This window comes from Trachypithecus francoisi, unplaced genomic scaffold (assembly GCF_009764315.1).
Source record: "Trachypithecus francoisi isolate TF-2019V2 unplaced genomic scaffold, Tfra_2.0 Lachesis_group9, whole genome shotgun sequence".
NCBI lineage: Eukaryota > Metazoa > Chordata > Mammalia > Primates > Cercopithecidae > Trachypithecus > Trachypithecus francoisi.
In genome coordinates this window covers 43,863,310-43,884,878 of record NW_022681474.1, presented here as the reverse complement: position 1 = coordinate 43,884,878, position 21,569 = coordinate 43,863,310, and the positions used below count along the sequence as shown (strand labels likewise).

Here is a 21,569-nt window from a genome sequence, read left to right as displayed (position 1 = left end):
CTAGTCCAGAAGCCTGCACTTCCATCCACCATGCTCTGTGTACTGCTTATTAACATTTACTTGCTAGAATATAAGACATCCTAGTATTTAGTTGGGGTCTTAAATGAAACTCATACTTGAGATGGGTTTTTAACGAGGTGCCTCTCAGATCCCTCCCTCACACCCTGAATTGGCATCCAGGCTGCCAAAGCCCCCTGCACACATATCTGTGTACAGGTCATCTCCCCACCCTGACGCCTTCCACCCCATGGTGCTGTTACTTATGGAATTCAGAAGGCACCTACTGCTTTGTTTTCTGTCTTCCCGATAGCTCTAGGAACCTTGAAGAGTACCTACCTGCTACTTATACATCATCTTGTTCTTAAATCAAATGTGGAGCATAATTGTTATCATACAATTTTAACTGCTAGGGTCACCTAGTTCTACAGTTCAAATTAAACATTAGCTCATATTGCCTCTAGGTTTAAAACTAATGTACCCAGAAGAAATGTACTAAGGGCCAGCAATGTTGAAATAGCTTAAGTGCAAACAGAGGGGTCCTGTGTGCTGGCAATGACAAGGCGATGTTGTCTAAAGTCCCTATTTGATTCCTCATTTGTCCATCCCTTCCCAGTGGCCTTTTCCTCTCTGAACTTTCAAGTCTTGTGCCTAAGCACTTCAGTTCACTCCTTGTTAAATGCCGTTGATTGGCTATGCATATGTAATATCCCTTGCTTCATTCCAGAAGAGGTCACTTCAATACTGTTTTAATTCCCTGAAGGGATGATATTTGACTGGTCATCAGTTAGCAAAACTCAAGCTTTGGAGCACCAGAATGTATGCCAGAAAAAAATTTTTGAAATGCTTATATAATGAACTCAGAGAGGGGTTTGGTCACCAGAATTGTTAGGTGGGGCTATTGCCTCCTAGCTTTTGCTTCCCACAGTCCAAGCTTTGATGCACAAGGTTATGGTTGATTACTTTTTATTGCATTCTAGTGGGAACTGGTTTCTCCACCCATCCTCATTCTCTGTGGTCTCAATTCCCCATTGTTCCTTGGGTCTGAGGATGCAGCTGGATCTGAGAGTGTGAGACGCTGTCATTTAGTACATGAACTAAAGATATAATCCTGTTTACTACTTTTTTTGGTCAAAGCAAAAATAATGCAAGAGTTATGTGAACATGATGTTTATTACATGTATAGAACTGAATATGTAGATGTTTATCTTCTGGAAGCTTTGGGAAACTGGACTTTGATAATTCCATGTAATGAATCCATTTCTCAAAAGCATTTTTTTCTAAACACACACACACACACACACACACACACATTGTTCTCTGTAACCTCCCCAGATAGATACTTTTTAAAGATCTTGCTTGTTAAAATGCCTGCCAGCCTTTTAGAGAAGTTGACAGTTTAGGTGGTTTCTGTTAGCAGAAACACGTGGACTGAAAGCTTTTCCTCTAAAATGAATCTGTTGTGTAACACCACAGCTGGCTCAGAATACAGGTGCGTGCTCCTGCTCTCCCTGAGAAGGTAGAAGAGGAAGAGACCAATCCAGATGAGATGCAGGGGAGGAGGGGACACCCAACAGCAAAGGCACTGTTGCAATCTTAGCCTAAACCATATCTCTGAGACAGAGTTTCTTGTTGCCTGCTTGTATCTCTGGGTGACCACAGACCCCCTGCTCTCCAGGGTGACTTGTGAACTCTGGAGCACTACCAAGATTGGCTGAGAGCTGAAGGAGAGTACCAAAGGAGCTTCAATTCTGCATAATTATACAGCCTTCTTTACCTTACCTTGACCAGGTGCTTAGAGTTTGGAAAGTCAGGGGTAAGAATTGAAATTCCTCCAGGTAAGAAGACCCCCCTCTTAGGAAATGGACTCCTCCAATTTTCTCACATGATTATTCAGGCACTTTCACTTTTCCATATATAGGAGTCGCTCAGGAGCAAGCTGTGGCAAGCTGGAGGGTGGGACACATCCCGAGTTCCATCCACTCCCTCCCTTCTCAGCAGTCCTCGCCTGTTCTCACGTGCTCACAGGCAGTTAGGCAGAAGTGATCCCCGTGGCTCTGCCAAAGACAAGCCTGTTGAGTTGAAAGAAGAAGAAGAAGAAAAAAAAAAAACTCAGGCAAAGTCACAGCCTTAAAATTATTCCCTGGAAGAAGCGTGAGTGGAGTAGTGTGAGAAGATGAATGGACCAGTGGATGGCTTGTGTGACCACTCTCTAAGTGAAGAAGGAGCCTTCATGTTCACGTCGGAGTCTGTGGGAGAGGGACACCCGGGTAAGTAGGCTGTCCTGGAATGACTGGAAAACCATCATTCCAAGCCTACACTGAGGGAGTCACTTACAAATGGTTTTAATTGACACATAATAATTGTGCATATTTATGGGATACAGTGTGTTGTTTTGATCCATGAATATAACATGTAATGATGAAATTAGGGTAATGGGCATGCCCATTGCCGCAGACATTGACTACTTCTTTGTGGTGAAAACATTCAAAATTCCCTCTTTTAGCCCTTCAGTCACCCTACTGCGCAATGGAATGCCAGAGCTCATTCCTCCTATCTGACTGTAACTTCGTACCTGTAGGAGTCACTTTTCCTAGAACTCTTCAGAGCAATGTGTGTGAGTTACCAGAAGGGATCTCTAGAGAAACAGCATGGAGTAGCTTCATAAAACAGTCCCTCCTGATGAAGCCGTGCTGTGGCCCACCACCAGCATGCCAGCACGGTGGGGCCAAGACAGGGAGTAGCAGCTGGCTGGCTAAGAGTATGGCACATGCAAAATGTATGATCAGGTCTTTACTTTTTGTATTTTTTTTTTTTTTGAGCAAAGCTTTAATCTGTTATCAATGACCAATTTAAGTCAACAGAGAATGTTCCTGAAACAAGACCATGGGTGACTAAGTTTTGCATATAAAACATGTGCAACTTAGGCATGAAAGCCTGCACCCTGGTTGCTGCAGGGGTAGACCTCTAGGTGCTGGCGACTCAGTGACATTCTCTAAGAGCAGAATAGAAGACCTTCTAAACAGGAAGAAAATTTAGGCATTAGTTTTGGTCCCTGAAAAGTAGGTGGACTGTGACGTGGGGAAGTGAGAGAAGCTTCCTTGATGACAGTGAGAACTAGCACCAGAACATTCAGAGCCTCAAGTGTAGGACAGTGGCTCTCAAACTTCAGGGTGCTTCAGAATCCCCCAGAGGGCTTGTTAAGACACAGAAGGCTGCGCCCCACCCTCCAGAGTTTCCGATTCAGTAGGTCTTGGGAGAGGCTCCAGAATTTGCATTTTTGACAAGTTCCCAGGAGATGCTGATGCTCTGGGGTGAAAACCACACTGAGAACCACTGCTCTTGGAGACCCCTGGGGGATAGATGTGCAGACTTCTGTATTTAAGTACCTCTTCAAAATTCATTTGAGTGTTTGCTAACTTATCATGAAGTCTGCCCTTTTCTATCTTCCTTGCTCTTGTTCTTCCTCAAAGATATTTATCTTTCCTACCTTGTAACTTGGCTTTGGACACCTCAGTGCACTACTCCTTCCACAAACTTTAGCCAGTAGTTTTTGATGGGTGGTAGTTTTGCCCCACACCCCCCAAGAGCATTTTGTACTGTCTGGAGACATTTGTGGTTATCATAACTATAGGAGGTGGGGTAAGGTGCTGTTTGCATATGTTGAGTAGAGGTCAGGCACACTGCTAAGCATCCTGCAGTGCACAGGACAGCCTCTCAACAAAGAATTATCTGGCCCAAAATGTTAATAGTGCAGCTGTTGAAAAACCTTGAATTGAGTTTTTTATGTGACTTAGTTCAGTTCAATGTAAATAGCCTCTTTCATTGTGCATAACTGTATAAAGTATCTACGTGTACTGTATTTTCAATCTCGGATACATTCTGGTCAGCTCCATGGCTATGAACCTCATGTATAGCTTAGGAGAAAGACTCACTCCACGCGGAAGAAGTGGGTTTTTGGGCATGCAGTGGCCAGTGGTCCCAAGGATGGCCCATTGTGTGCAGCAGCAGTGTGCTCAGAGGACTGAGAATGAACATGCCAGCCAATCAGTTGATTGTTTTCTATACTTAATGACAACCAATCGGTTTGTCTGATTGTCCCTTGTACTTGCCATTATAATTGTCCAGGTAAGTCAGTTTCCATAAAGGCTAGGTGACTTTCTGCTTGTCATTCCATTGCTGAATTCCTCTCTGCTAGAAAGATAAAGTTTTTCTTTTCCGGTTTAAAAAAAAAAAAAAAAAAAAAAAAAAAAAAAAAACAACCCAGCTATTGGCTATCTTAAGTCTACTAAGTGATATTGATAAAAATTTTGAAAGCCAAAACCGAAATCAACAATTCAGAAGCAACCTCCTTGGCTGTTGTCTTGGTGTGTCGTGCTCTCTGGAAGTCCCTGCTGGACTCCAGCTTTGTTCCTCCTTGTGTTGGATTTCCCTAGGCAGAGTGGGAGCCTGTGAGCTGTGTCTTTGCACAGGCAGAGACATCCACAATCAATGATCAGTCAACAAGCTTCTAGGAACCCTGATGGGTAGGCCTAAGGTGGCTAGCATGTATTTATTTTAGGATATTTTATCAGCGGAAGGCCTTCAGTGGTAGAGGTGTACAGAGGCGATGGGCTTAGACAAACCTAAAGGTGCTACCAGGGTCTGCCACTGGCAGGAGGCTAGATTTAAAAAAAAGAAAAAAAGAAAGAAAGAAACAAAACACAACCTCAAACATATGTTTAGCAGTAGTTTCTGAAGGAAACATTAGGGAGTTAGTGAATATCTTTAATTACAGAATGTAACATCTGCTTTTGAGAGCCAAATTGCTTGATTCTGGATCTGCATTCTTAACAAAAACATATTACTCTATTAAGAGGAGACTGTGGGTATTTTTAACACTGAATGAGCTAGAATATATGTAAGTAGATATCACTTTTATTTCTTAATTTGTAGATATTGACAGTTTGCATAACCCCAAAGCAAGAGTGGATTTTCCTACAAGCACCATTTAGTGCTTTACATTCTAGACCCTGCAGAGTCTTTAAGGCAAATAGTGGAAGAATAAAATCAAATTCCAGCTCATATTGAACCCTTGTCAGTCTCACCTTAATTGAAGAGGTCAAGCTCAGCTCTAAGGACACCTGGCTTTCAGGAGGCTGAGTGACCATGTGGGAGGATCTGAGAGCTGCTTATGGAAGTATTCTGCAAACAGCAATGATGTATAGGGGATATCTTGTAGAATTCTTATGGGTGGAGTGATGTACTTGGGTGCGGTGTTTTATATACGGTGCATTGCATCTTGTGGAACCTGCCATGCAATGCAACTGTTTGAGCCATCTGACTTTACCTCTTGGCAAAGAGGTAAAATTGACTTCTTAACTATTTTTAAGTTCATTTCCAGGACTTTTCTAGATGTTAGAAGTAAAGGGAACATGATGAGGAATGAGAGACTTTTTATTTAGAAGAATGTGTATGTGTTTGTATATATGTGAGTTGCTTTAGACTCCTAGAAGAACTGATTTTGACTGGGTACAGTGACTAACACCTGTAATCCCCAGCACTTTCAGAGGCTGAGGCAGGCGGATCACTTGAGGCCAGGAGTTCAAGACCAGCCTGGCCAATGTGGTGAAACGCCATCTCTACTGAAAATGCAAAACAAATTAGCCAGGCATGGTAGTGCATGCCTCTAATTCTAGCTACTTGAGAGGCTGAGGTGGGAGGATTGCTTGGAACCCAGGAGGTGGAGAGTGCAGTGAACCGAGATCGCACCACTGCACTCCAGCCTGGGTGATAGACCGAGACTCCATTTCAAGAAAAAAAAAAAGTTATTTCTTTTTTAGGGCATTCTGTGACTTTATATAATACATGTCATCCAAAATTAGGCAGGAATGGAAAGAAATAAAAATTTCAAAGTGTTTCTAATTTCTCATACTTTAAAAAAGTGTTTTCCCTCTGGTAGATAAGTTGATATGTAAACTGAAAAGATATCTAATTATTTTAACATTTCAATTTGTTATCCCTAATGTTTTTGTGATTCTGACCCGTATTTGCTCTTGCCCAGATAAGATCTGTGACCAGATCAGTGACGCAGTGCTGGATGCCCATCTCAAGCAAGACCCCAATGCCAAGGTGGCCTGTGGTAAGAAACACCCGATCCCTTCCTGCTGGAGACCTAAGTGGCTAGACTGAGAAGTTAATCATGGGCAGAAGACAAACGAGCCATACTCCTCAGTTCCAAAACCCATGTCCTCTGCTCTGCAGTAGATTTCTCAATTATGAGACTTCGCCTGTGTAATAACAGGGAGGAAAAACATTTCTAACCATGAAACAAATAGATAATTATTTTTAGCAAGAATCTGATGTTAGATGTCATAGCAACCATAAATAGCAGAGGGCTGGACCAGCACATGGCCTTTCTGATGCTTGATCTCATTGGGAACAAGGAGGTCTTTCAAAGTTCTTAGGTGAATCTTCCAGACGCAATGAAACAGCTGGAAACACAGGTAGCTGCCTAGATGGTTGTAAGCTGCACCCTCATTCTAGGAGCCTCTGTTGGCTGCACAGATACCTGGCTTCTCCTGTTTTCTTTCCTAGTTTGTGGTATGGTTTAGGTTTTAAAATAATTAGTGTCCCCCATTTAATAGCAACTGGAAGGCAGCATCTTCATCAATTGTTTTTCAATAAATCAATGGCTTTCCTAAGAGACATTAATGTTAAACTAAAGTACTGAAGCCCTGGCTCCCATCTGCATAATTTATTGTGTCTGAAGACTCATGTAGGCTGAAGATCTTCATCTTTATTTGTGGGATAAGTTGTTTGGCGGGAAAACCTTTGCCTGGCTTGAAGCCCATGGCACAGTGGCAGAGTCAGGGACTCTGGAGCCTGGAGGGCCCCCAGGGTGATCAGGTCCAGGCTGTTCATTTTAGAGACAGGATCACGGTGCCCTCTGCATCAGGGCCTGGCCAAGGCCATGGGGTAGGGTTCCCCAGTGTGAAGACCAGAGTCCTGCTCCCCTTACTGTCATTGTCATGTCCTGTCCACTGCATGAACCCATCCTTCTCTCTCTGGTTGCATCCTTGCCCCTGTATTGAATACTACAGGGATTCATGCCCCTCTGAGGGTAGATTCTACCCTTATATTTTTGTAAATATCTGGAGAGAAGTTTGGCCTGCTTTGATTTTTTTGGTCTGGATCCCACTCCCTAAAGCCTGCAGTGGAGGTTTAGCAATGTCGGGGACGGGGGGTCACATGTGTGGACTACGTTCTTTATGACAGCTACATACAGCCATCATCTCCCTTTAATCCACACAGCAGTCTTATAAATAGCTTTGTTAAATAGATGAGGGAACAGAGACTTAGAGGGGTTAAATAAGTTGTTCAGGATCACCACTTATGACTGACTCTTTCCAAGACAGCATTGAAAGATGCTCAGTGCTTGGTGCTAGGATTTTTTCTTTTTATTGGCATTTCTATTTTCCTTCTGGAATCCATTCCTCGTAAGGCCCCTTGTGTGTTTTCTTTGTCCACGCTGTGAGAGGTCTGGGAATATGAGCTTCCCTTTGCTAACACTAGGCTGCTAACTCTCCCCACTCCCTTTCAGAGACGGTGTGCAAGACCGGCATGGTGCTGCTGTGTGGCGAGATCACTTCAATGGCCATGGTGGATTACCAGCGAGTGGTGAGGGACACCATCAAGCACATCGGCTATGATGACTCGGCCAAGGGTGAGGGCAGGCCTCCGGGTCCGAAATCCCTGTTACTCTCTGCTAATAGAGACCCTGATGCTGAGTCAAACCCGCGCCTTTCAGCCTGATGGGAGTATCAACACTACCAGGAGGAAAACACTCCTACACTCATCTGTCAGGTTTCAGAGGTCAAAGACTCTGGCATAAGGATGGCCAACAGGTGACTATGCCCAGCAGGCCCAGCACATGCCCATCTATTGTTGACTGGGCTTGTTTTGGTCCTGCCTTCTTGGCACTGGCAAAGGCTTTGGAAGAGAAAGACGCACTGAATAAAGGGGGCTGCCCTTCTTTGGGGACATGCTCCCTGCCAGGCACTGATGATAGTCTCTTGTGTTTTCCTAATCATTTATGTACTTATGCAGACGAGGAAATGGAGGCCTAGAGGAGTAAACAGTCTGTATGAGATCACAGGGTAAGCAGCCACTAGGCTCAGGACTCCTGTGCTTCCACTAAACATACTTCTAATCATAGACATGGAGCAAGATGACTCAGTCCAGAACTGGTGCTGACAGCAGACGAGGCTGGTCCAGGTTAGCACCTGTGCCACGTAGTGTAGGGCCACCACCCAGGAAGGGGCACAGGCCCTAGCAGAGCCTTGAAACAGATTCCAACATCTGAGGCTGGGCAGGCCAGGCGGTGGTACAGCCTGGAGGGCAGCAAAGGACCCAGAGAGCGAACACCAGGTGTGGAGGGCCTGTGTGCGATCACATTCTGCAGGAGTTTCAGGGGCCCTTTGCCCACGCTGGCTTCCTGGGCAGGGCTCTGGTCCCAATTGTTAGAATCTCCACATTAGTCTCTGGCAATAGATGTTCAGGCAATTCCAGTTTTTAAAGAAAAGTCCATTTTGGCTCTCTGTTGGCTCTCTCCCTAATTCTCTGAAATCACTGTGAGAGATGTGGTGACCTCACACCATGGCAAAAAGACCCACTTCCAGGTCAACCTGCCTAGATAAACACCTGTAATCAAGAGGCACAGAGAGAAGCATGACTTTAAAGGTGTTCATTTCTGCCTGTGTCACATAATGGTTGCTTAGGGTGATGTGTGGCATCCTGTGGGTCAGGGTATGCAGAGATGCCAGACCCCCTTTGTAAGTGAGAACCCACTCATGGTATGATGGTGCAGACTCACAGAGGTTCAGTCCAGCCACGGCCTGGCACAGCCCAAAGTGCTCATGAGCAATTAATGTTGGTTGAATAGATGACAGTGATTTTGAGACTCAGTGGGAAGAGAAGCAGTAAGAGCCGGTTAATTCTCCTGATTGGGACATGAGGGTATTCACAGAGGAAACACATTGTCCCAGAGCTGCAGCTTCCTGAGGCGTTACCACACGGAGCCTGTTCTACCAAGAAAAGCCAATTTGTTTATGTACATTTAGACCTTATTCAAGTGCAAAACTTATTCTGCATTAGGTAGGAGGGAAATTTTCCAGGAGGCAATGTTCCCTAGGAAGGAGAAATGAGTGAGAGTCCAGCCATGGCTGAGTTGGGCTCAGCTGGCTGAGGTTCCCTGTGCCCAAGTTTGTCCATTTACCTGTGCTCAATGGACAGGAACAGCCTTAGGTCGTGTGTAGTAACAGCTTTAGCAGGGTCTCAGGCCAATGGCTCCTCATTGCTCCTGGCTGTGCTGTTGCTGGGCTCATTGTCCTTTCCAAACCCTGTACCTCTCCTCTTGGTCCCCTAAGTTCTGTTTTTCCAAATTCCTTGGAGCCCTTGCTTGATTTTTGAGCCCTGGGGAGATTCGTTATTTAGACAGACAGTGATTAGGTAAACTGTGAAATGTTCAGTGCAGAACAGGACAGCCTTTGGCAGTTCTTTAAAGACTGTTCATTGATTTGCGCATTCAAAAACATTCATTAGGAAACAGGAAGGTGTAAAGGGCAAAGGTGACCTGATACTCCTAGGGTATATGATGCAACATGAGGTGCCCGGGGTAAGTTCCTGGCATCATGTGTGATGAACTGCAGGCAGGTCCGGGGCATGCACTGAGGGTGGACATAGGGTTTCGGCATGTGGGGTGGGAGCTGGAGGAAGAACGTTCTAGGCCAGGGACCTAGTGGAGATGGACAAGTATATCATGCTGATGGCTAAACCTGAGTTCGTGTTGGCTCAAGGAGTCCTGGGAGCAAGGGCTGTGTCAGACTGAAAAGCTTTAGTTTTATTCCTTGGCAGTAGATCCCCACCTGAGGCTTGTGCAGAAACAACAGCTTGGATCTGTGTATTTTCTCTGTAAGTCCTTTCAGGCTGTGTGGGTAGGAGAATAGATGGGAAAGAACATGGCCGTGGGAGTTTGGAAAGTGAGTGTGTCACTATGCTTGACGTGGTGGGGGCATCCACGTATTCAGCCCCTTATTCTCACAGTCCCTGTGGCTGAGCCCAGCACAGCTGTGAGGAGGTGTGCACAGTCTCGGTGCATAGCAATTTCCTCATGGGGCTCCCAGGGCTGAGCTACTGCTAGTCCAGACTTTCCCAAATCAGTGCCCAGCGTGCCAGGGGTAGCAGGCCTATACCCCATGCCTCAGCTTTGCAGAGGGGAAAGGGCAGGTGGCTTTTCCATTTGCCCCAGACTCTGTGTACCTTTCAGGGTCAGGGGACCCTGGCTCGGGGAGTCTGTCTGTATAGTTCATGTATACTGTATTTGTTCAGCATGTTAAATAGTTGTGTCAGGCACACAGCTGGGCTTCTGAGTGACAGTGTCAAAAGGGCTCTTGATTTTCTCCTAGTGCAGTGATAGCAAACTGGGTTCTGAGAGGCACCTGTGGGAGAGCCTAAGGGACAGGGTATGAGTCAGCCACCGTCCTCAACCAGAGGAGCCTTGGCATCACCTTGTTTTAATCTGCAGGTCTCTGTAGGGTGTGTGTGTGTGTGTGTGTGTGTGTGTGTGTGAACCAAGTTCTAATTGAGCACAGTAAAATACACCACGAATAATTTTGATTGGCCAAAGAATTCTACATGAAGGTGTGGGGCCTCTCCCATCCTGGGCCTCAGCTGTGGGCCTAGATGGACCCTGGTTAGTTAGGGACACCCCACCCTGACACCAAATGGTATGTCGGGAACTGAGCCATCCATCGGGAAGCTCATGGCCCCCTCCGTCTGAGCTGTACCCCACTTAGACTCACTTTGCTTCCACCTAGGCTTTGACTTCAAGACTTGTAACGTGCTGGTGGCTTTGGAGCAGCAATCCCCGGATATTGCCCAGTGCGTCCATCTGGACAGAAACGAGGAGGATGTCGGGGCAGGAGATCAGGTAGCTCGCCACTGCATGTGGGAGCTGTGTGTTGAGCTGGCTGGGAAAGTTCATGAGCAGTGAGTTAATCACACTGAGGGGTGGATAACACAGGAATCACTCTCATCCTAGCACAAGAGCTGGGAGTGAGTTGAGTACCTCAGCTTCACGGCCATGCTGTGGATGGCTGTGGTTGCTAACACTGAGTTTGGGCTTGTCTCCCCCTCCTAGAGTGTTGGGGGTCAGGGATGACATCCTTCCCCTGCACATGCCAGTGGAAAGCTCCATGGAGGAGGCACCCAATCAACGTGGACACACCAGGCAGATTTCGGGCTTGGAGAGAGCCGCAGTCCTCTTGGTCTATGGGCGCCACCCAGCCTGCTCTCTCACCACAGGGTTTGATGTTCGGCTACGCCACTGACGAGACAGAGGAGTGCATGCCCCTCACCATCATCCTTGCCCACAAGCTCAACGCCCGGATGGCGGACCTCAGGCGCTCCGGCCTCCTCCCCTGGCTGCGGCCTGACTCTAAGACTCAGGTGAGCAGCTGAATGACCCTGGGAGAAGCTTTAACACCCCCAAATCTTCTTCTGTCATTTTTAATATCAAAATATTCAGTCTAGGCACTCAAAGAATGGTCAGTTTTGAAAAGAACTATTTATGTGAAAAATCTTCAGCTGGAGATGCTTCTCACATTCTATTATAAACAGTTTCAAAAATACAGAAAAATGGAAAGGGGAGTTCTGGGTTTTTTTGTTTGTTTGTTTGCTCATTAGCAAACATTGACTAATGAGTCCCCAAATCCTGCCACAAACATACTTCTTAACTGGCTTCCATATTTCCAGGACTTTTTGTCCTGAACAGGCTGTCTGTGCTGTGTCTGTGCTGTGTCTGTGCTGTCTGTCTGTGCTGTGTCTGTGCTGTCTGTCTCGTCATGGCCCTTTTTCTTATCTTTGTTTCTCATGAAAAGGCTTTACCTCTGTTGTTTCCAGCTCCAACCCCATGGGCCCTGACCTCTCTTCTCTCTGCAGTGTTGAAATCAACCGGAGGCCTATATTTGAAGGCTGGGGTGATGCAAATGTTAGCAGAGACACAGGCCTCCTAGCACCTCACTCCTGTATTCCCTCCCTGCTTAACCCCAATGACCCCTCTTGTGATTCCCAAGTTCCCAGCACTTCGTCCTGCACAGCCTCTCTCCCTGTGTCCATGCTCATGGACCCCCTTCTCACCTTCACATACTCAGCTCCCACATCTCCCACCTGTGGGTTTCTCTGGTCACCCTCCAAGCAGATGGGCCCTGAGAGCCTGCTGTGTGCAGCACCCTGCCACCTCCTGCCTGCCTTTCCCCAATCCTGTTCAGTACCATCTCTCTCCACCTACCCATGTCCCCAGTTTGCCCCAGTTTGCCCCATCAAGCACTCCTCTCACTCTAGTCCAGCCTTCCCCAGGGCTTCTATCATCCCAGCCAGGCCAGGATCAGTGCCCTACCCTCCCAAAGGTTCTCCCTGCTTGGAAATTCCAGTTAATTTAGGCTTCATTTTTAACTTCCTAACATCATTCAGTGTTTTCTACAACTTTTGGCTTCCTACAAGAGGACAGGGGAAATCCACTTGTTATTCTGGCATTCAGAACCTTTTATGGTCTTCCAACTTTACCTGCCTCTGCCTGCCCCACCCCATCTTTGCTTAATTGACATCATTTCACTCATGGTCCCCTTGTTTCTTAGGGGTTTGCTTTACCCGAGCTCCCTCTCTGGTCCTCACCTGTCCTTGAGTGACCAGCAAAGTTCTACCTCTTCTGGGATGCCATCCCTGGCCACTAGCAGACAGCGCCTTCTCTTGTCCTGCACTTGGAATCTGGAACCCATGGTGCTATAGCTCAGCGTGCTGTGTGTGGCTCCATGTACAACTCCAGCTGTACAGAGATGGAGTTCCTTCTTGTGCAAGTGTCAGGCCATGCACAGGGTAGAGGTTGCATACTGGCTGTACTGGGGCAGGGAAGCGTGCTTATGCCCAAAGGGAGCCTTTCCTTGGGACTTCCTGTGTTATCCATGTGACCCCCCCAAGGGAAGATGGGAACCATCAGCATTCATTGGGTGTTCTTGGAGGTCGTGGGTTAGGAGAGCTAAAGCATGTAGATTGTGATGGCACCCAAAGAAAGGGGCCCATGATGTCAACCTGCCTGTCCTGTCCTGGACTAGAATGGTGCTGCAACATAGAAGCAGGGCGAAGATTCACAGAAGGGGAAATCTTAGAACAGGGAGGGGAGGCAGCCAGTGGCGCTGACTGTTTTTCTCTTCTTTGTACAAGAGAGAGGAACAGAGGGACCACCTATTGGACCTGCTGAAGCAGGTTCATTGTGCTTAGATATGAAATAGAGGGTTTCTAGGTTTAGGGGTCAGTCCCCCCACAGCAAGGAAGGGAGGGTAGGATGGGCTCTTTTAGGGCTTCCCTTCCTTTGAAGAATTGTCTTGAAAATGCCAATACGGATACCGGAGTCAGCCTCACTCCCCTGCCACGGCAGGACCACGGACCAGCTCCAGTTGCAGGGGGTGCGGGCTTGCTGTGTGGCTCCAGGAGGCCCCTCGCCTGCTGGCCTCCAAACAGCCTGGCTTGCTCGACTCACTCCCTCCATGAGAGAGGCCCTGGGCCAGGCACCGCTTGTCTAGGTCCCCTGCTCCACACCCTGTTTGTGAAGCAGTGTCTTTATCCAGCCGGAGTGCTGGCTGTGAGCAGGATGGGTCTTTCCACCTGAACAAATCCCTGCTGCTGATAGTGAGGCCTGGGTGGCGGTGCGGATGGCTATTTTTGTACCTGGTCAGAGCTGTGTTTTCCATGGTGTGTTTTTCCCCACATCTTGCTGACGTGATGAGATAAGGGCTGTGCTCAGGGCCCTTTGCTCTGCCACCCTGTTCTGCAGTTCTGCAAGGCCACTGCGTGGAGTCTCCTGGGTGGGGGTGGAGTCACCCAGGGGAACAGTGGAGATGGCCTGAGCACGCTCCCCGGTTGTGTACCTTTTCCTGAGGCTCCATGCAGCAGATTCAGTCCTAGAGTCTGTTGCAGACAGTACCTGTCTTCCTGGGAGTGCCCTACCCCAGATTCCAGCCCCTTTCCCAGGACCCTACGTGTGCACAGCCTGGCATTTGAGGGCTGCTCTCAGCTCATGAGATCTGTGTGCGTCGGGCCATCTCATGCAGATCTCATGTGGCCAGGGCTCTTTCTTCTGCTTCTTCTGGACCTTCCCTGTTGCTCCTTAGACAGGCAGAAGTTTGTTACAGATCCAGGGTTTGATGGATACCTGAGTAGCCTTGGGGAGGTAGAGAGCTTGCTGCAGGCACAGTCCCAGGGAGCCACTGTTTGCTGCCCCATGGTTCTGTCCAGGCCCTGGGATGGGAGCAGTCCCATGCCCACTGGCCAGTGTTCCTCCCAGGGTCCTCTGGCAGAGCTGCACCCCTGCAGACACCACATGTTCCTAAAATCCTCTGAGCCCTGCTCTTGTGGGTCCATGCTGCTTTCAGCAGTATTGGGCCTGTGGCCAGCACAGGGTCTTGAGCGGCAACCAACCTTCTTCTCGGAAGAGCCCTGTCTACCAGCCTGTGCAGCTCCAGGTCAGGTCCCAACTCTTCCAGCTGTGTGATCTTGACCAAGACATTTACATTTTGGATCCTTGGCTTTCTTATCTGCATCACTGGCAGGAGGAGAGATACCTCCTGGGCTATAGAGGGTCAAGAAAGGGCTTTGGCCATGGGGACATTTGCTGGCACCTGGAAACGTCTGAGACAGAAGAGGGGTCATAAGTTGAGAGGAAACTCAAGTCTCCAAGCAGTGCTAATTGTGGTCCCATGTGGGAATAGCTGGGCTTTACACCCAGTCTCCCCACAGCACCAGGCAATTTTTTGAATGTAAGAATATGTCAGATTAACTCCCCCAATACCCTTTGAAGACAGGAGGCCCCACTTGGCTCCTGGGAGCCCTGCCCACCTCCTCCTGGGTGTCTGTGCCTGGCCACCATGTGCCGTTCGCTCAGTCTCAGCCTCACAGTGTCTCCCCCACCCTTCTGATGGACAGGTGACAGTTCAGTACATGCAGGACAATGGCGCAGTCATCCCCGTGCGCATCCACACCATCGTCATCTCTGTGCAGCACAACGAAGACATCACGCTGGAGGAGATGCGCAGGGCCCTGAAGGAGCAGGTCATCAGGGCCGTGGTGCCGGCCAAGTACCTGGACAAAGACACCGTCTATCACCTGCAGCCCAGTGGGCGGTTTGTCATTGGAGGTCCCCAGGTGCATCCTTGTCTCTGAACAAAGCCCTGGTTTGTCTTTGTTACTGGGGTTGCTTATGTCTCAGAGCAGGAAAACCGTAAGAGTTAGCTTGGAGTGGGTCAGCTGGCTCTGGCCATGGACTAAATGTAAAGCTGGTGAATTTTAGCCTCTGTACATTTAGTGCGGTCTCTGGGGAGGTTTGCTGTGTGTCTGACAGTATGTGAGAAATTGGGGACATGCCCCTAGGATTCCTCCACTTAGCACCGCCGGGCCCTCCCAATCCTGCCATCTCAAGTGACCACGACCTTACCCATGGCTGCTGTGCCTTGCCCTGCTGTGGTGCACATTCCCCGCTGCAGCATTTGCACGTGGCCAGCTGTTCCCTGGTGGCTGTTTCCAGATCTCCACCACAGGCTGCCTCTGGCTGTTGTGGGTGCCAGGGTGGGGCAGGGTGTTTTAGACAGGGCGCCACTGGCCCCTCTCCTGTACTGCAAGTGTGAGGAGTGGAGGTTGCAGAACACTGCTGCCAGGCTGCTGCCCACTGCCTGGGCCCTCAGCTTGCGTGCTTTGCCACAGAGCTGAGCCCCATCCTGGGTTCCAGAAGCAAGTGGAATGTAGAAACACAGGGTAGAAGGAGGTAACACTTAATTGTTTTTTCTTGCAGGACTTCTCAAAGCCTAGACATACTAGTGTGAACTGTGGATCTCTAAAAGGGGGGGTAGAGTAGGCAGACTTCCCCAAATCATGTAACATAGAACTCCCACCCTTTTAAAGACATGACTATTGACTGGTGTTGCCCAGAGCACACTTGGGAAGTGGACAACATGGCATTTGCTAGATGGCATCAGCCAGGGTTGTATTTATGACAATGCAATTCCTGCCTGCGGTGGGATCTCTCCATTGTGATGGACTCAGTAACAAAGGCATTAGGGAGTGGCTGTGACCCCAGAGAACCCCTGGCCTACCTTCTGCCCTTTCTAATGAAGCTTTGGCAGGTTACCTGATTTCAGTATGTGGTCAGTGACTGAGCTGGAAGTGGAGTCCAGAGTTTGGGGCAAAGGGGTCTTACAAAAATGTCTGTGGGCAGCCCCAGGACATCGTTCCTGAGTCGCCGTTCAGCTGCCATCAGAGTGCTTCAGCCTCCTCGAGCATCTAGGGGCTGGCTCTGCTTCTTATCTTGATTTCTCTCCCTCCGCAGGGGGATGCAGGTGTCACTGGCCGTAAGATTATTGTGGACACCTATGGCGGCTGGGGGGCTCATGGTGGTGGGGCCTTCTCTGGGAAGGACTACACCAAGGTGGACCGCTCAGCTGCATACGCTGCCCGCTGGGTGGCCAAGTCTCTGGTGAAAGCAGGGCTCTGCCGGAGAGTGCTTGTCCAGGTAAGTCCCCTCCACCCACCACCGTCCTGTTGCAGCGGAAGACCCCTGCCCAGCTCTGCCCTGAGTAAGGGGATGTTGGCCCGGTGGGAAAGCCGCACGCTTTGCCAAAGGTTGTGATTGTGTGATTGTGTTGGGCACTGTGGCCAGGGCTCTGAAAACCTGGGGGAGGGAAAACCAAAATCTTCAGGGAGAGGGGCACGTAGAATAACTGTCCTCGGTGAAGATAGCAGGAAAATTGCAGGGGAGCATGCTGGGGAAGAGACGTGTGGTCCCCGCGGGTCCCTTCAGAAGAAGGGCAAAGCTGCTGAGAGGGGCAGGGCCCACACAGAGGCTTCAGTCCCTGACGCTGCGCCTCGCTGGAAGGTTTCCTATGCGATTGGTGTGGCCCAGCCACTGTCCATTTCCATCTTCACCTACGGAACCTCTCAGAAGACGGAGCAAGAGCTGCTGGATGTGGTGCGTAAGAACTTCGACCTCCGGCCGGGTGTCATTGTCAGGTAAAGTGCCATGCTCTGCTATTACACAGGACCTTGCTCCCTCCTTGCCCAGATGCTCACTTCACCTGAAAGGGAGGCAGAAAGGAGGATGTTTCTGCCTCTCAGAAGTGGGAGGGTCTATGAGCTCCTGGTACAGCACAGTGCATCCCCAGGGCAGAAAGCCTGGCTGTCAGGTTGAAGGAGGCTGCCCCAGGTTCCTGCTGGCCCAGCCAACACCAACTCCGGTGGGGCCATCTCTGAGCAGCTGGGAGGCAGGCGGGGATCTTAGGAAAATAATTATTAATATAAGGCCAGATGGCTCAAATGGCTGGGAATTGAGTCAGCAAGTCTATTCCCCGTTTCCAGAGCTTGGTGGTATCAACATTGGCCTGGGCCAGGTAAGTGGAGTGGGAGGAGAAAGGCATCAGAAGGCTGGAGTTAGGTCCTGGTCCCTGAACCTCTGAGCATCCGTGGGGCTATAAAACAAGACTGTGGTATGGCACAGATAGGATGTGTGTACAGCTGCTGGGGGGAGGTGTAGTGCCATGTGAGGAGGGCTGTGCTACAGTTCGTTGCTCCCTCCTGTCCTTGAAATGGAGAAAGAAACCCTGCTCCTGTTCCATCTTCCAATGCCCTTCCTTTCTGCTGGACATGCAGGGATTTGGACTTGAAGAAGCCCATCTACCAGAAGACAGCATGCTACGGCCATTTCGGAAGAAGCGAGTTCCCATGGGAGGTTCCCAAGAAGCTTGTGTTTTAGAGCCGGGGGAGCTGGGCCTGGTCTCACCCTGGAGGCGCCTGGTGGCCATGCTTCTCTTCCCCAGAGCCCTGGCTTCTGATCGCCTTCCCCACCCACCAGCCCTCGGGGCAAAGCCAGGTCCCTCTCATTTAGCCTGTTCTGTCATCATCACGGCTGGCTGGAGGCAGGGGCTTCCTGGTGCTGGAGGTTGGCTCTTGATGTGAGGATGGGCATGGTGTTCTGCCGCTCCGTCAGACTGGGGCAATGTTAATTTAGTGGAAAAGACACCCCGTCAAGAGTGAATTCCCTCACTCGCCTCCCCCGACAGCTGGACCCTGACCAGCTCCCCCTCTTTCCCCTTGTCTGTGCCAGGTGAGGTCAGGACATCTCACAGACCTCAGGGCTCCTTGTGGGCCTGTGCTCCTGAGCCTCCCTTTCACAGGCAGCCAGTGCCCTGACCCAGGGTCTCCAGAAAGCCCTGGAGGCTAGGCCAGGCATGTGGCAGGGGTTAGAGCAGGACTAATGTCTCCTAAGCACCTGTAGTGTGCAAGGGACCCAGCTAATGACTGGGTCATTTTTTCTTCACTGCAACATGATGAGGTAGTACCTTTTATTATCTCATTTATAGATGGGGGAAAGCAAAACACAGAGTCTGGATAACTTCCACAGGGTCCCACAGCCACGTGTTTAGGCCTAGATGTATAACTAGGAGCTTTGACTCAGGAGCCTGTAACACACCCCCTTCCCCACCGTTGTCACATGCCAGTAACAGGCTTGAACAATTACAAAGCAGATTCAGAAATGAGGCCATGGACTCTGTCCTGAAGGCCCAAGGTTACTGGAAATGAGGGGATTAACCCACCAGCGCTTGTTCAGCCCTGGGCAATTGTCTGAAAAATGAAGACAGAACCATAGGACTATTTTGTTTGCTTCATGTGTCCCAGAAGATGGCTGAGGGTAAGCTGGATACCTGGACCATCAGGGTGGGCTGGAGTTTGGGATTAACCAGCAGCTCTAGAATCCCAGCCCCCTGACCTCTCAGAGACATGCAGAGATTGGGTTTTTAGACTTCTGGGGTAAGTGGTCTAAGTCCAGTCCAGTCCTATCTGGGCTTCCTGTAGCAGAAGCAGCAACTTGTCCTAGCACAGATGGCCAGCCCCTTATACAGAGGCCCTCAGGTCTTTCTCCTTCCCTGGTCCCTTGTATCCTCTGCAGGCTGAGTGCATTTGGAGGGAGGGAGTGGGCCCTTCGGATGCCCCATCCAGGGAGGCTGGTGCTAAGGCCTCATGTTAAATAGGCGGGGCTTGCCTTCTGGTGTTGGACAAGCTGCTGAGATGTCACGAGGAGATTCTGCCTTTGCCAGGTGACTCTCTGGGGAGCAGATCTGCTCCTAAGGGGCCTGAGCAGTCCTTGGCCCGCTAGGGTCTTGGAACTCACCTGCCTTTCCATCCATGGCCAGCAGCACCTGCCCCACCTGCCCCACTTGTCCTTAGCCTGGACCTCTGATAGCAGCATCTCTACCTTCTCCCCAGCTCCCAGGACCACAGGCTCAGGCAGGGGCTTCCATGGGCCCCAGGGGAACAGTGGGGACTCGGCCTCTCTCTAGGGTGCATGGTGCTGGTTCAGGCTGGGAGAGGCAGCCCAGGAAGTCTCATCTGGGGAGCAGGCAGCCTGCATCTGGGCCTTAGCTTGGAGCACAAAGACCCTGGCTTTCATTTTCTCTCAGATGATCGGAAATTAAGGCAACAAAAGCAGCCCGGCTCCTGGTCACCTAGGAAGCCTCAGATTCCTTCCCTTGGAGGGAGGGAGAGGTTTGCAGGTGACCGAGTTCCTCTAACTTGGATCATACTCAATGTGAAAATTCAGACTTTTATACTTTCCCTGCCCTCTAGAGAAATGATATTTTTTGTCAATTTGTTTGTATGAAACTAAAGCCTTTATTTGTTAATAGTTCCTGCTAAAACAGTGAATAAAAACTCAAGGAGCAACTACGCTATGTTTAGTTTTTCTCTGCAAAACCCCAGAGACATGACACCTGCTCTGTGTAGCATTCCCTGGTTGCCCGTCCCCACCAACAGAGGGGGTTAGTATCCTCCCCTCAGGGTCACCCCATCCTGTCCACATGGAGCAGATGTTTCATGGACTAGGTTTTTCTTGTTACTAGCAACTATGTTAAGCCACACCACTGCCATGTTCATTCCTCACCACATCTCACCAGGGTTGATATTCTTAGGAAGCCCATTTTTACATGCAGGGCCCTGAGGCCCAAAAAGGGTTAAGGCCAAGGTCAGTGGCCACCTCTGAATCCTCCCTGAATTCTGTGTGCTCTCCTTATGCATTGCTGCCCCTTAGGCTGCCTATGCCTTATCCTGTGCCCTTCCTGCATGGTGTCTCTGTGAGGCTGGCTTGAAGGCAGGCTCAGGCCATGTCTGGAGTGTGGATAAGTGACTGAACTTGAACAAAGTGAGGGAGTGGCGGGGCTTCTGCAGAGAGAAGAGCCAAACTTTTAAGTGGGTGCACGTTTCCCGTCACTCATGTTCAGTTGTGAAGAGAATAAGCAAATGGTTCTTTTTCCTTAGAAGATCTTCCCTGCCATGGCCCCTGGTGATATGGTTCTTGGGGTTTGATCAGAGCAGGAGGAAGATGGGTCCTGCATGGTTTCTGGCAAGCAGGCTGTGTGGACAGGACTCAGCTCTGAGGAATGTCCTGGTGCAGCCTGAGGCAAAGCCCATGTGGCTCCCCTCTCTCACGGGCGGACAAGGCTGATCTGGGGTGCCAGGAAGACCCAGAACGTGGCAGGGAGGGGAGAGAGGATGAGGCCAAAGGGCCTCACAGTCCTGTTTGAGACAGAACCTATACCCCGAGAAGACACTAGGTGGGCAATACAATGAAACATGACACATTACAGAGAAAAGCACGTTTCTCAAGTGCATACAGACACACTTATGAAACACACTGGAATACTTGCCTGGGGTAGGGAGAGGACTCTAGGTATAACATGCAAAATAATTAGTGAAAGCAAGAAAGAACCAATGTTTGAGCCACAAGGCCAAGTGTCACAGTGTTAGGGAAATGTGGAAGGAGCAAAGGAGGTTGGCAGGGAACGGCCAGTGGAGTTTGAGGAAACTCAGGAGGGCAGGGTCCCTGGAAGTCAGGTGAAGACTGTTTCTAGAGCAGGGAAGCCGCCAACTATGCAAAATGGTTTTGATGGGTTACATGATGGGAGGCCCAGGACTGTCCAGTGAATTCAGCCACATGGAGGTTGATGATGTGGGAAATGGCAGAGTCACATTTAAAAGTAAATATGACTCCATCTCTCACCCCAATCATCCTCCCCGGGCCATCTCGTGACATTCAGAGTGTGTGCTGGGCTGCACGGCCCTGCATGTCTGCACAGTGCCCGCCCCTGCCCTCATCCTGGACTCTGCTCCCCCGCCACACACATTCCAGACTCCCTGGCTCTTTAGCTTCCCCCACAGGCCAAGCTCGTTCCTGCTCAGGGTCTTTGCACCTGTCATTCGTCATGGGTGTGGGTGTCGTTCTGTCATTGGTGTCCTTCTGCCATGGGTGTGGGGTGTGCTGCAGGCTTCAGATGAAATTTCTGTGTTTCCAAAAAGCCCCTTCCTTGATAGCCTCTCTTTCTACTCCATTCCATTTTTAGTTTCTTGTTCAGTGTTTAACATGATGTTCCTTGGAGCCTTTCACTTGAATCCTTCCACATCCATTCACTCTCCCTTCCACACCCATTCACTCTCCCTCCCAC

General features: G+C 49.5%; 1 protein-coding gene across 1 annotated transcript; it reads left to right on the top strand.

The window, feature by feature from the left end:
* Positions 1–1,530: 1,530 nt before the first annotated feature.
* MAT1A (methionine adenosyltransferase 1A) lies at positions 1,531–19,797 on the top strand. Its single transcript, XM_033208918.1, has 10 exons — positions 1,531–1,813; positions 1,919–2,267; positions 6,041–6,118; positions 7,580–7,702; positions 10,854–10,966; positions 11,341–11,484; positions 15,013–15,231; positions 16,409–16,591; positions 16,955–17,088; positions 17,725–19,797. The coding sequence occupies exons 2-10, from the start codon at positions 2,174–2,176 to the stop codon at positions 17,825–17,827; spliced, it is 1,191 nt and encodes a 396-aa protein (XP_033064809.1). The 5' UTR covers positions 1,531–1,813; positions 1,919–2,173; the 3' UTR covers positions 17,828–19,797.
* The last annotated feature ends 1,772 nt before the right edge of the window (positions 19,798–21,569 follow it).